The sequence below is a fragment of the Pezoporus wallicus genome, unplaced genomic scaffold, assembly GCF_028554395.1.
Source record: "Pezoporus wallicus isolate ANWC-B61680 ecotype Strahan unplaced genomic scaffold, APGP_CSIRO_Pwel_v1 contig_10790, whole genome shotgun sequence".
NCBI lineage: Eukaryota > Metazoa > Chordata > Aves > Psittaciformes > Psittacidae > Pezoporus > Pezoporus wallicus.
Window position 1 is genome coordinate 68,308 of NW_026640522.1, and position 13,549 is coordinate 81,856.

Genomic DNA, 13,549 nt, shown 5'->3' on the forward strand with positions numbered 1-13,549 from the left:
AGCACAAAAACTTGGCACAGGTCAGAGGATGCAGGTGATGTGGCTCTACCAGCAACACGGACACTGATGGTGCTGGTGCCTGGTGGCCATGGAGCCTCTCACCTGTGCAAGTTGTCGATGAGGTCCCGCACATCGCCAGGCAGGATGACCCGGTGCTCCCCCATGTCTCGGTAATTCCCAAGCACACACACTGGAACGTGGGTCGGCACTTTAGGAAGCTCCCTCAGAATATAATTGAATGTCCTTCACCATAGGAGAGAGGAAAGGCAGGTGAGTGGGAAGCATCATTCTCTGAGCAATTTCATGCATCAAACACAGGGGAAAAACCCAAATAGACCATTCTTTCCAAAAGTCCTCCTAAGCCTGTGGCTCCTTCGCTCCCCCCCAGAGACACACATGAACTGTAAACACGTTTCGTCATTCTTTCTCTGTTTATTTGGTTTATCATTCTTTCTATCTCCAGAAACAACCTGACAAGTTCAATAATCCACTTCCACCAGCACCCTCCCATCTCCTACAGCAGCACTGCCCTCAGACCTACAAAGCAGTGTGGGTCAGCAGCTGCAAAAGACACCTTCCCTCCAGCTGCTCCCTCCAGGAGGCTCACTGACCCATACCACACCTGGGAAACACAGGCTTAAATATACAGCAGGAACTCTCACCACCTCCTCTTTCCACTTGGGCTTCCATATGTCCCTCACCCTCCTCAGCAGATGTGCAATGCACACAGTTCATTATTCCTGTGCAGTAATGCAGCCCAGGGCCTCTGAATCATCCTCACTGATACCAGGCTTCCTGGGAATTTCTCACAAGCATTCCCCTTCCCGTTGTGCTCTGCAGAGCAGGGGTGACATGCCCAGTGCACTCTGAGCCTGCCATAGCCCTGATTATCCAGCCTCAGAGAGCAACACCACAAACTGCAGACCACGGGAGGCCACTTGTATAAAACAAGCCCAGGAGAGGAGTATACTAAACAACATGTCAGAAGATAAAGCTATTATTTTAAGGGATACAAGCTTGCTTCAACTCATTAGGTTGGTTATCAGCTCCAGAGCCCGTATGGGAATCACAAAGACTAGAAGTCATTTGTTTTCACTAAACAAGTGAGAATCCCTTGGCACGTGCCACTGAATGTGCCTTACCACTGCTTGGTGATGTCAAACATCATCACTACACCATTGCAGTTTTTATAGACATCCAGGAACTCTGCATCCAGAGCCATTTCTGACTCTGCCTGAAGAAAAAACAAAGACAAAGAAGCAGTAAATAACCTGGTTCACGCTTACACACACAGTTACTGTGCTCAACAGGCAAACTTTCTGAAGTGACAGTCACTATATCCGTGGATTTCACATTACCACCATTTAAGCAAGATACCTCATGCTTCACAGCTTCCATTGCCCACAAGAACAGGATCTGAAACACTCCCCAGTCACTGAAAAAAACATGTCTGACAGCAACCGCTACTGAACTGGTAAGATCATGGAATCCCAGCCTGGTTTTGTTGAAAGGGACCTTAAGCTCCTCCAGTTCCTTACCCCTAACATGGGCAGGGACTCCTTCCACCAGAGCAGCTTGCTCCAAGCCCCTGTGTCCAATCTGGCCTTGAGCACTGCCAGGGATGGGGCAGCCACAGCTACTCTGGGCACCCTGTGCCAGTGCCTCAGCACCCTCACAGGGAAGAGCTTCTGCCTAAGAGCTCAGCTCAGTCTCCCCTCCGGCAGGTTAAAGCCATTCCCCTTGGCCTGTCCCTACAGGCCCTTGTCCCAAGCCCCTCTCCAGCTTTCCTGCAGCCCCTTTAGGTACTGGAGCTGCTCTAAGCTCTCCCTTCAGGAGCCTTCTCTTCTCCAGGCTGACCCAGCCCAGCTCTCTCAGCCTGGCTCCAGAGCAGAGCTGCTCCAGCCCTTGGAGCATCCTTGTGGCCCTTTTCTGGAAGTGCTCAAGCAGGTAGGAAGCCGCTGTTACCACAAAGTGCAACACTTCTATTGCCCCTTCCTCCTCTTTATTTCAGTGTTAAAAGGTAATTGTGAGCCCAGTTTTAAGGAGCTGCCACAGAACAAGGCATCAAGTGACTTCGTCAGGTCTCACAAGAAGTTTGTTACAAAAGGACTTCCTGCCACTGACCATGTGCACACAGGTACAAAGCTACCGATTAAAGCTCTGGGGCACAGTCATTCCTACAGGACAGAATGGCAAACAGCAGGAATGTTGTGGTGAGGGCAAGAACAAGGATGAAATGCAGAGGCAAAAGCATGATGAGCATCAGGGAACACAGCGCTCCTCATCCACTCGGCAGGCTGGCCTTAGAGGAGGAACAAATATAGAACTTATTCTCCATGGACCACAAGAGGCCTTCTGCCAAGCGCAGACATGCATTCAGGGTCACTCACCTCCTGAGGGTCATTCTCCAGTTTCAAACCATCGCCTCGTTTTTTGCACTTTCCTTAAAGAGAATTGTAGGAAAAAAAGAAAAAGAAAGAAGCAGCATTACACTGGGCAGAGACTTCCGGGAGGGGTCCAGGCAGGACCACAGAACTTGGAACACGGCCTTAAAGCAGATCTAACTTCTACTACAAGCATGGGAAATGAGGCGGGCTGGGATAGGCATGCCTGGCTGAAGAATCCCAGCTAGACTAATTCAAAGATGAATAGGAGGAAAGTCTGGGGTAGCTTAAACCATGCTCTTTACAGCATGGAGTCACAAGGACTGAACACAGGGTTTGGGGCACTCCCTGGCCACAAAGAAAGCTGCTTTGTTGCACTTCTTGTTTCATTAATGTGGAAGCAGCAAAAGATCGTGGGGCTGTTCAGACTGAACTGCACAACAACATGCAGAGTCTTCCCCAGAGACACTGCTGTGCCATGTCACTGGCCTGACGAACACTGGCTTGCAGGTGAAGGGGATCTCAGAGCCCATCAGGTGCTTTGGGCTGACTCGTGACCAAAAAGAACAAAGGGGTGGCAGGAGACAATGAGAATTTTAACAAAAGCCAGAAGACAGACAGAGCTTATACAGGGGAAATCCAGCAAAATCAACTGTGGCAAGGGGGCTGTGGAGAAGTAGAGGAGAGCCAGGCTGCATGTGCATGAATGGCCAGAGGGTTGGGGCTGGTCATCACCTCTGCCAGGTTAAAGCCATTCCTCCTTGGCCTGTCCCTACTGGCCCTTGTCCAAAGTCCCTCTCCAGCTTTCCTGCAGCCCCTTTAGGCACTGGAGCTGCTCTAAGGTCTCCCCTTCAGGAGCCTTCTCTTCTCCAGGCTGACCCAGCCCAGCTCTCTCAGCCTGGCTCCAGAGCAGAGCTGCTCCAGCCCTCGCAGCATCTTCACCTGGAGATCAGATCTGGAGTTATGTTTCACAGGTACCAAACATCTTCCAGATGTTACTGACAGCAATTAAAAACTGCTCCCCTGAATTAACTCCATTCTGTATTTTCCTGTTCTGTAATGACGAGTTAACTGAATTATAATGGCAGACACTTGGAATTCCTTTTCATAACTTCCAGAAATACCCTGTGTCACTGACAACAGGACGTGTTGGCAGCTTGGATGCTCCTGCAAAAACCCCTCCCACTGACTCTTGAGAAGACTGCAACACAGGGGACCAAAATACCTCCCGCCAACTACCCAACCTGCTGATTGCCATGGGGTGGCTGCTGTAAACCTCCTGGTTCTGCCAGACCCTGCAAGTGAAATAAAATGCTTCATTCTTTTTGCAAAGAGGTCAAGCAGAACAGTTATGGAACAGAGTTATTCATGGAAGTTTAAATGCTGGAGGGTACAGCAGGAGATACCAGGCCTTTTCCTGACAGTGTGTCTGGTGGGTACTCCTGGGCATTCACATTACTGTTGGCATCTGAAAGTAGCAAATATGTTAATCCTGATCCTTCCCCTCACATGCAGTGTTTTCCTGGAGGATCCACATATGGGCTTGGACTTCTCCCAGCACAAGTGAAGATGTGGGATTGCAGGGATGCCTCTTCCCACTTCAAACAAATTCATTTCAAGTCAGTGGTATTTGTGTGGCTTCTCCAAATACCAAGACATCAGCACAGTGACCCCTAAATGTCACTTGGCATGACCTGAATTTCTAGGTGTGTAAACAGAAGCCCAAGCAACTACAGATATTCCTCACTGTCCTGCCATCCTGAGCACTAAGGTCTCTTTCTAACCCAGACACAGTGACAACCAGTGCCTAGAGACTGAACACACGCCCCTCCCTGCTTATGGCTTTATATGTGTACCAACAGGAAGGAGTAATATTCTTTCTTACATGCTGCTCAGCACTGCTGTAAAGGGGGTCATCTAGAAAGCAGTATCAGGGTTGAAAAGCGCATGTGTGTACGTATTTATGCTCTGTGTCTATTTTTGGAGCCAAAACTGCAGAATGAGCTACATAAAGTCAAGATGTATGCATTTTTACAAAGATGCAATTCAGCCTGTGCAAATTCATTGTTATATGAACACGGTCTCCTCTTTAAGGTCACACTGATGTGTGATCCAAAAGCCTCAGTGAGAAAGCAAGGGGCTTCATGCTGCCATTGCTCAGCTTCTCTACCTAGAAGGATGACTGCAACTTATTTACAGGCATGACAGCAACATTGAAACCAGCCAACCTCACAGCACTGCCCCACAGTCTACAGACCAGTCCTCACTGAGCATCAGATGACTGGGTTTGTGGCCAGTCCCTGAGAGCCTCTGCACCTCTGTGTCCCACCGGTTCTGGTGCGGGATAGAAGGATTCAGTCCAACTTGCCAACAAATGCTGTCCACAGCATGAGGGAGATGCCTCTGCTCACCATTCACCAAACCAGGTCTTGAATGTTTGCATCCCCAGAATTAATCTAACTCAGGGCATCTGAACAGAACAGAAATATTGATTCTGATCTTTCCTCCTTCTTGCATCTCACCTCTGGGAGGGAGAAGGGGCAGGGACAGGAACCTCCAAGGAGGAAAACAGTTAATGCTATTTTGGGAGCAATAGAAAATAAATAATTATTTGATCCCTTTAGCTGGTGTATAGGAAAAGATAAGGAACCAAACTAGCACAGGTTACAAGGTGGGGTCAGAACTGTTCCTGAATCACCTGCATTCAAGCAGCTCCTCTGCATTCAGGATCTGTTACAGCTTTAGGACCTGCAGTAGTTACACAACGTGCTGCAAAGCCAGACAGATGAGTCAGGCTGTGACTTTTGCTGAGATCTCCTTCCTGTGTTCTGTTAGTTTCAAGGGCAGCAAAGGAGTTGGTATTTACAACACACTGCACAAAACTCAATACAATCCGTAGCTGGGGGCCACCTCGACTTGTTAAGATTTTAACAAATGGCATCATTACCCAAATGAGCCCAGCTCTGTGAGCAGGCCCGAGGAGGACACAGCAGGAGGCAGGAAGTCTGCAGGGAAGCCTGTGCTCCATCGAGTCTGCACATCAAACCAGCAGAAACCCCACAGAGCCAAGGCAAAGGCAAGAGGAGCAGCAGAGCAGCTGCCATCCCCCTCCTCCACCACCCCGACCAACCTCACAGCTTTACCAGATCTCCCCACACTTCCAAAGGAACACCTATGCCCTAAACACCACTGAGCCACCAGCCAGGCAGCACCACCAGAGCCGCCTGCTGCCTTCCTAAGGCAGCCTGGAGGGAAATCCCAGCACACTGCAGAGCTGACAGGGACAGGGGGCACGTGCTGCACATCCATATCCAACTGCAACCCAAACACGCACAGCAAGTCTTTCAGGATGCAACTTCTTGTTTCCCAGATCTCCAGTGCAGGTTCACACGCTCAGGAATGGCAACACGGCAGAGGAAAAGCCAAAGCTGCTTTACAAGACTGAAGTTGAGAACTGCAGTTTACGGGTACGTGTGTTAGACAGTCTGGCTGTATCCCCACACCAGCCTTTCAATACCTTTTCAATCTTAATCCAAATAGAGGACTCCCATTTTTCTCTAACAAGAACAATTTGCCCCAAATGAAGGAACACTGGCAACAAAAATGTAGCCTAGCAAACAGCACATGCCGAAATGCATGTTCAGAGCACGCAGTTACAAATCCAGCCTGATAAATGCAGCGTTCTGCCTAACTCTAAATATGCACATTAGCCAGGACCTGGTAGGCAAGGAAGAAAAGGATCAAGTCTTGTTAGCACTGTGCTGCAGCAACACTCGGTATTTCAACACTAAGAGTCTACAGTTTAATTAGTGCTGCTCTCACCAAAAGCATCACGCAGGAGGAATTTTTGTCCTAAGCACACAGAAAGAAGAACAAAGATGTCATGAGATAACATTCGGATGCAGGTTACATATAAGCAAGCTCTTACTGCTTAATTGGCATCTTTTCCTAAAGTAGTACTTACCAAGGATCCCCAGTGCTATGGCAACAGGAAAGGATTTGATTTTGTTACGTGAGGATGATCTGAGTTTTTACACTGCACTGACTGAGTACATTTGATTACATAAAAAAAACCCGTATCTGTGGTGCCTAAGAGGGATCTTAACAGAATGAGGCTTATTTCAAAAGAACATGAAGTGGTAAGATGAGAATCTCTTGAGGTTTCTCACACATGCTCCACTGTCAGCAACTAAAGCAGCACCAGAAGAACCGATATTAACATCTGCGCATATCAAATCCAATCATTTTGCCAAAAAAAAGCCAAGTGTCTAGTTGAGAAGATGAGTACTCAGAGAAGCCATTCACAGAAGTCAGTGCTGGAACACATGGTTCCCAAATTCACTGGCTGTCTATTCATCCCAAAGTTGCAAGGCAGTGAGAAAACAGATGTTTTGCTCAGATCTGAAAGTGCCACCAGCTCAGGCTGCAGGAAAGGCAGCAGCAGCCAAACCAGGAGTTCAGGTTTCAGTGACTGCTCAACAGGTTTGACTGGCAGAAACACCCCAATGAGGAGCACAGCCTGCACAGCAGGAGATGCTCCCTCGTGAAGCTGCCTTCCTGACCATTCTCAAACCAGAAACCTGGCTGGTACAAAAGGACCCTTAAAAGCCACAAATCTGCATTTGAGGCCACAGAATGAATTGGTCGGGCTCAATCTGCAGCCCAACCTCTTCTAGGCACAGATGCCACTGAATCCAGGCTTGCACTGCATCCACATTGCATCTTCACATGTGGTTTTGAGGGTTTTAGTTTTATAAACTAGAACTTTATATTCTGACAAAACCTGAAAACTAATGAAGAATGTATTTCTACATCACAATGCTCTCCTTGGCTGAGCATTTAGAAAAGGGTTTGGATTACATATACTGCATTTTCTGTCCTAAATGAATGTAATTGGCTTCTCTTTTATCCATCCCTCCTGCATACATTATTCACTGCAGATAACATTTTACCAACTTAACAAGAGCATTCCTATACAAGAACAGCTTGACAGCACTTTCATAAACAGAACCAGGAACTCAGTAGCTCTCTAAATATATAAAACTATAAAGGAGACAAGATGAAGTTTCTAATAAAGCTCAGTGAACACACTAAGCAGCAGCCTATTTCATGGAGCACATGAACCGACTGCTTCTGAACACTGGGTGTGATCTGAAGTTCAAGTCCCAAATAATAGACTCTAGCACAGAAGACTCCTCACTCCTTTCCATGCTTTTTCAGGAAGTAGCACCCACACTTGGAAAACATCAGTACAAACATTTTTCTCCAGTGGAGGTAAGCAGCTATTCCTGAATTCCATGTGAGGTTTCAATTAAAACTGCAAAAGACCGATGAATCCCCAGGAGAAAGGAAGCGAGAATCTTACCTTTGTCAACGACATCCCAGACTTCAACCTTAACAATGTCATCAGTGGCTGAAAGCACAAGAACACACATGTTAGGAGGGGTTTCAGTTAATGACCATACTCAGCGTTCATCAGAGCCTCTGGAAGAGCCAACACCAGCAGAGCAGCAGATGAGTGGAAACCAAAAGGATTTCTGGAGTTGGAAGGAAATCAAAACACAAGGCTGAAGGCCCATTCTCTACACCAAACCATGCCAGCCAAAGGACTTCAGGACTTGGTCACACAAATGCCAGCCACATTTCCTCCATGGTTTATGTCAGATTTGAAACATGTTATAAATACTTTGTTTAGATTCTTTTCATACAGAGAGGTTGCCATATGCTTTCAAAACCGATATAAATGTAAGTTGAAGCATAAGGCCTGGTCTGTAAATGAGGTGTACAACTGGAAAAAAGAGGAATACACGCATTTAAGGAAGATCAGTTACTAACAGCATCTTCCTGCAGACACGACAAATGGTGCAGACAGTCCTGCAGCTACAGAAAGCCATTTCCCTGCTCATTTCACATCGTGCGTTATGAAAAAGAAGATATTAGCGGCAATTTTGGCTCTTCACAAGCTGCAGCATCAGTAAATTACAAGCAGCGACACATAATTGAGTTGCTAAAAGCAAGACAACAGAAATTCTCCCCGTAGAGCCAGTGCTGTGGTACTGACCCCCTGACTAACTGCTGGCACAAGGGGTGGGCGGCCTTGGCCAGATGTTTCTGCTGAATCCATGTAAGAAGCCCAAACTCCATGAAGCTGTTCCAAGAAACAGTTTCTGTTTGGAAATGCTGTGGGCTACAGAACAAATGCTTGTACTTGGAGTAGCTCTGCATATAAAGCAATGGAATAGGAGGATGATGTCTCAGAGTAGAAAATAATCTCCTAGGATGGCATAAGACTACAGCTAAGTGTCACTGGCAAGCCAGGAAACATTCCCTCTGCAGAATTCCCTTTGGCTTAACTGAAATGTTTCAAAACATTGTAAGGATTATGAATAAAGGAAAACTTTGATCCTCTGCTTCTGGAGAAAGATCCTGTTTATTTATGCATGAAGCCAAATCAGTCAAATCATAGCAACTCCTGCTCCCCTTCCCTTTGCCTGCAGGCAGTGGGCATGGGATGAACAGGAAACATGCCCAGGCTCACCCCAGCCAGTGCATCACAGGCTCAGGTGAGACTTGAAACCCAACAGCAGGCGTACAGCAGCCCTACACCTGCATAGAACCACTGAATCAACCAGGCTGGAAAAGACCTTTAGGCTCATCCAGTCCAACCATTCCCAGCACTGCCAAGGCCACCACTGCCCCATGGCACTGAGGCCTCGTCTCCACGCTGTGTGAACACTTGCAGGGACGGTGACTGCAGCCCTGCCCTGGGCAGCCTGTTCCAATGCCTGAGCACCCTCTGGGGCAGGAATTGTTCCTCAGCTCCATCTAAACCTGCCCTGGGGCAGCTTGAGGCCGTTTCCTCTTGTCCCATCCCTTGTTCCTTGGGAGCAGAGCCCAGCCCCTCCTGGCTCCATCCTCCTGTCAGGCACTTGTAGGCAGCGATCAGGTCCCCCCTGAGCCTTCTCCAGACTGAACCCCCCAGGTCCCTCAGCCATTCTCCATCACACTTGGGCTCCAGGCCCTGCACCAGCTCCATTGCCCTTCTCTGGTCCCGCTCCAGCACCTCAATGTCTCTCCTGTAGTGAGGGGCCCAGAGCTGAACCCAGGATTCAATGTGTGGCCTCACCAGTGCTCAGTGCAGGGGCACAACCACTGCCCTGGCCCTGCTGCCACCCTGGTGCTGATCCAGGCCAAGATGCTGGTGCCTTCCTGGCTGCCTGGGCACAAGCTGCTCATGTTCAGCTCCATCAGCACCCCCAGCTCCTTCCCCATGAGGAGTTTCCAGCTGCTCTTCCCCAAGCCTGGAGCATTGCAGGGGGTTGTTGTGGCCCAAGTGCAGGACCCAGCACTTTGCCTTCTTGAACCTCATCCCATTGGCCACAGCCCATGGATCCAGCCCGTTCAGATCCCTCTGTGGAGCCTTCCTACCCTCCAGCAGATCAACGCTCCCACCTTCTGTTGATGCTTCTTAACTTCTGCTCAAACCATTATACTCTAAGTTAGCTCCATCCCTGGCTATTTCTACAGACCTTAAGCCAGACAGGGCTAAAGTCCAACCGCTCCCCATCATCACTGGCCTGGCACCCAACTGCACAGCTGGCTTCTCACCCATACATGCTGCACTGGAGGGTGTTCTCCCTGTGACGTGGCTGCTGGAGTCCATGGTCCATTCATGGTGCACAGTGACACTGATGAGCAAGGGGAGGTGTGCCCCAAACTGAGACCCCGCAGCTGGGACCAGCAGTGCTGCTGCTGTCCCTGAAGGCCAAGGGGATGGAGAGCCCCTCCAAGTGATCCCTGGTCTTTGCCTCAGGCTTCACTGGCAAATGCTATGACCACACCACCCAAGTCTTGGAAGGCAGACACAGGGACTTTGAGAATGAAGACCTTAGGCCCACTGTAGGAGAGGATCTGCTTTGAGACCATCTTAAGAATCTGAACTTGCACAAGCCCATGGGACCTGATGAAATCCATCCGCGGGTCCTGAAGGAGCTGGTGAATGACGTTGCTAAGCCACTGGCCATCATATTTGAGAAATCATGGCAGTCAGGTGAAGTTCCCAACAACTGGAAAAAGGGAAATATAACCCCCATTTTCAAGAAGGGGAAAATGGATGACCCAGGGAATTACAGACCAGTCAGTCTCACCTCTGTGCCTCGCAACATCTTGGAGCAGATTCTCCTGGAAGGCATGCTAAGGCACATGATAAACAACAAGGTGCTGGGTGACAGCCAGCATGGCTTCACTAAGGGGAAATCCTGCCTGACCAATTTGGTGGCCTTCTATGATGGGGCTGTGGAACTGATGGGCAGGGGTAGAGCAGTTGATGTCATCTACCTGGACTTGTGCAAAGCGTTCAACACTGTCCCACATGACATCCTTGTCTCTAAATTGGAGAGACATCAATTTGATGGATGGACCACTCGGTGGATAAAGAACTGGCTTTATGGCCGCACACAAAGAGTTGTGGTCAATGGCTCAGTGTCCGGCTGGAGACCGGTAACGAGTGGGGTCCCTCAGGGATCGGGGCTGGGACTGGTCTTGTTCAACATCTTTGTCTCTGACATGGACAGTGGGATTGAGTGCGCCCTCAGCAAGTTTGCCGATGACACCGAGCTGTGTGGTTCGGTTGATACCCTGGAGGGAAGGAATGCCATCCAGAGGGACCCTGACATGCTTGTGAGGTGGGCTGATGCCAAGTGCACCATGCCAAGTGCAACGTCCTACACCTGGGCTGGAGCAATCCCAGGCACAGCTACAGGTTGGGCAGAGAAGAGATTCAGAGCAGCCCTGTGGAGAAGGACTTGGGGGTGCTGATCAATGAGAAACTTAACATGAGCCGGCTTCAGTGTGCACTCACAGCACAGAAAGCAACCATATCCTGGGCTGCATCAAAAGGAGCGTGACCAGCAGGTCGAAGGAGGTGATCCTGCCCCTCTACTCTGCTCTCATGAGGCCTCACCTGGAGCATTGTGTGCAGTTCTGGTGTCCTCAACACAAAAAGGACATGGAACTGTTGGAACAAGTCCAGAGGAATTCCATGAGGATGATCAGGGGACTGGAACACCTCCTATATGAAGACAGGCTGAGAAAGTTGGGGCTGTTCAGCCTGGGGAAGAGAAGCTGCGTGGAGACCTCAGAGCAGCCTTACAGTATCTGAATGGGACCTATAGGGATGCTGGGGAGGGACTCTTCATTAGGGACTGCAGTGACAGGACAAGGGGTAACGGGTTCAAACTTAAACAGGGGAAGTTTAGATTGGATATAAGGAGGAAGTTCTTTACTGTGAGGGTGGTGAGGCACTGGAATGGGTTGCCCAGGAAACTGTGAATGCTTCATCCCTGGCAGTGTTCAAGGCCGGGCTGGACAGAGCCTTGGGTGAGATGATTTAGTGTGAGGTGTCCCTGCCCATGGCAGGGGAGGTGAAACTGGATGATCTTAAGGTCCTTTCCAACCCTAACTATTCTATGATTCTATGGTGTCCTTCAACAGGCAGGATTTTCTGCAAAGGGCCAGGAGATGTCTTCCTTTCTCAGGGGACAAACTCTGCAGGGGCACAGAAGAGGCCAGAGCCTGACTGCTCTTTCTGGCAGTGCCACATGAAGCAGCATATGGGCATTAACAAGGGGCTTCTGCAGGGAAGCTGGAACTCCACTTCAGAAGCCCTCAGGTGACACGCAGTGCTGTCCTAGGAGTGATCCGGTACCTCACGCTGGGACTTTCCTCCTGAGCATTCCACCTCCTCACCCTAACACCAAGTGCACCCTCAGTTAAGACTGGTTCTTCTGCTGGGTACTGTGAACAGTAGTGATGCCCTGCTGAGCAGCAGCGCTCCCCAGCAGCTGAGGGGTTGAAGTGTTTGACCCACAAAGACCTGCCCTGCACCCTTTATCTAAGGGGAAGCACAGAATTCCGCAAAGAAACTGACAGCATGAGAGCCAGGAAAATCATTTTTCCATGTGTGTTTTTTCCCCCCTCAGCACCAGGGCTCCTGCTGGCTTGTAGCCAGTTCATCACCAGCTTCATTCCCGATTATCCTGAACACACAAGAGGACAATTACTTCAGTGCTACTGTGTTGGCTTTGGTGTGACTCATACACAGCAGCAGCAGTTTATGTGAACAGCTTTGGTGCTGCAGTGAGTGCTAATCCAGCCTTTTTACTGTGTACCTTGGATGCGCATAAACCATGGATCAAACCACTCCAAAGATGTGTCCTCAGTTGCTATTTGGCCAAGCACTCTGCAGCCAGTGGCACACAAAGACGCTGCTAACAGTGGAGAGGAGTGAGGAGACTACCACTGCAGGAAAAGCTCATTTAAAAATAACCTCTGCTTTACGGGTGTTCACCACAGGCACTCGCAGGCCCTCAGGGATAGTTACTCTCATGCAACTGCCCATTCACTTCATCAACTTCAGTTCACACATCCCCAGGGCAGGGCATTCTCCACATCCATCCCAAAAGCGTTCCATGTCTTTGAACAAAGTAGTTGCCAATTTTTATTTGAGGCCTGTTCTGAGACTGCCAAACAGAGACTAATACTGGTGACTGGCATAAGCTGACAAAGCATTCCTTAAGTGAGGAATGGCACCTCCTCACTTAGACACACAAATTACACATCTCTATCACAGAGACAATTGCCATAGAAAAGTCATTTTTTCATTCTGAGTAGGAAGAAATAACTCGAATTCCTCTGTCTGTACTAATCCCCTCAGTATAAAATTTCTGAAGATATAACAAGGTACCTTCCATGTATAAAATGTAAATCTCTTAATAGCAGGCAATGCAAGAGTCCTTCAATATTTGACAGGAATTAAATTAACATCTGTAAATCTGCGTTGCCCACCACCCATCAGGTTTAGTCAAGGTAGCTTGAGAGCGTGATCACAAGAAAAACAATCTTCATTTCTCCTCTCTGGATTAACTCAACCAACAGATCAGTGATTGCAGCTGAGCCACCTTCCCAAAGTGTCCATCACCCACTCGGATGGGAAGTGTGCACAGCAGGAAACACCTTACAGTGGTTTCTAGATGGGGTATTTTTTAAAGCAAGTTTTAAGAAGGTCAACACAGAATTTCCTACACTGCTGGAAATTATTGCTATGAAAACAATGACAAAGCAGCACAAAGGAAAGGCAGAATTTCATATAGAGCATTCCAGATATT

At 48.7% G+C, this 13,549-nt stretch overlaps 1 protein-coding gene across 3 annotated transcripts in view; it reads right to left on the reverse strand.

Annotated features, from left to right (window-relative positions):
* Positions 1-13,549, reverse strand: part of RABL6 (RAB, member RAS oncogene family like 6) — a 53,595-nt gene that overhangs the window by 32,628 nt on the left and 7,418 nt on the right. For all 3 annotated transcript variants that reach the window (XM_057419280.1, XM_057419278.1, XM_057419279.1), the window contains 4 exons: positions 7,750-7,797; positions 2,391-2,443; positions 1,143-1,234; positions 103-243 (listed from right to left, as the gene is read on the reverse strand). In XM_057419280.1, coding sequence (XP_057275263.1) covers positions 103-243; positions 1,143-1,234; positions 2,391-2,443; positions 7,750-7,797 — 334 coding nt within the window. The remainder of the gene's footprint in view (positions 1-102; positions 244-1,142; positions 1,235-2,390; positions 2,444-7,749; positions 7,798-13,549) is intronic.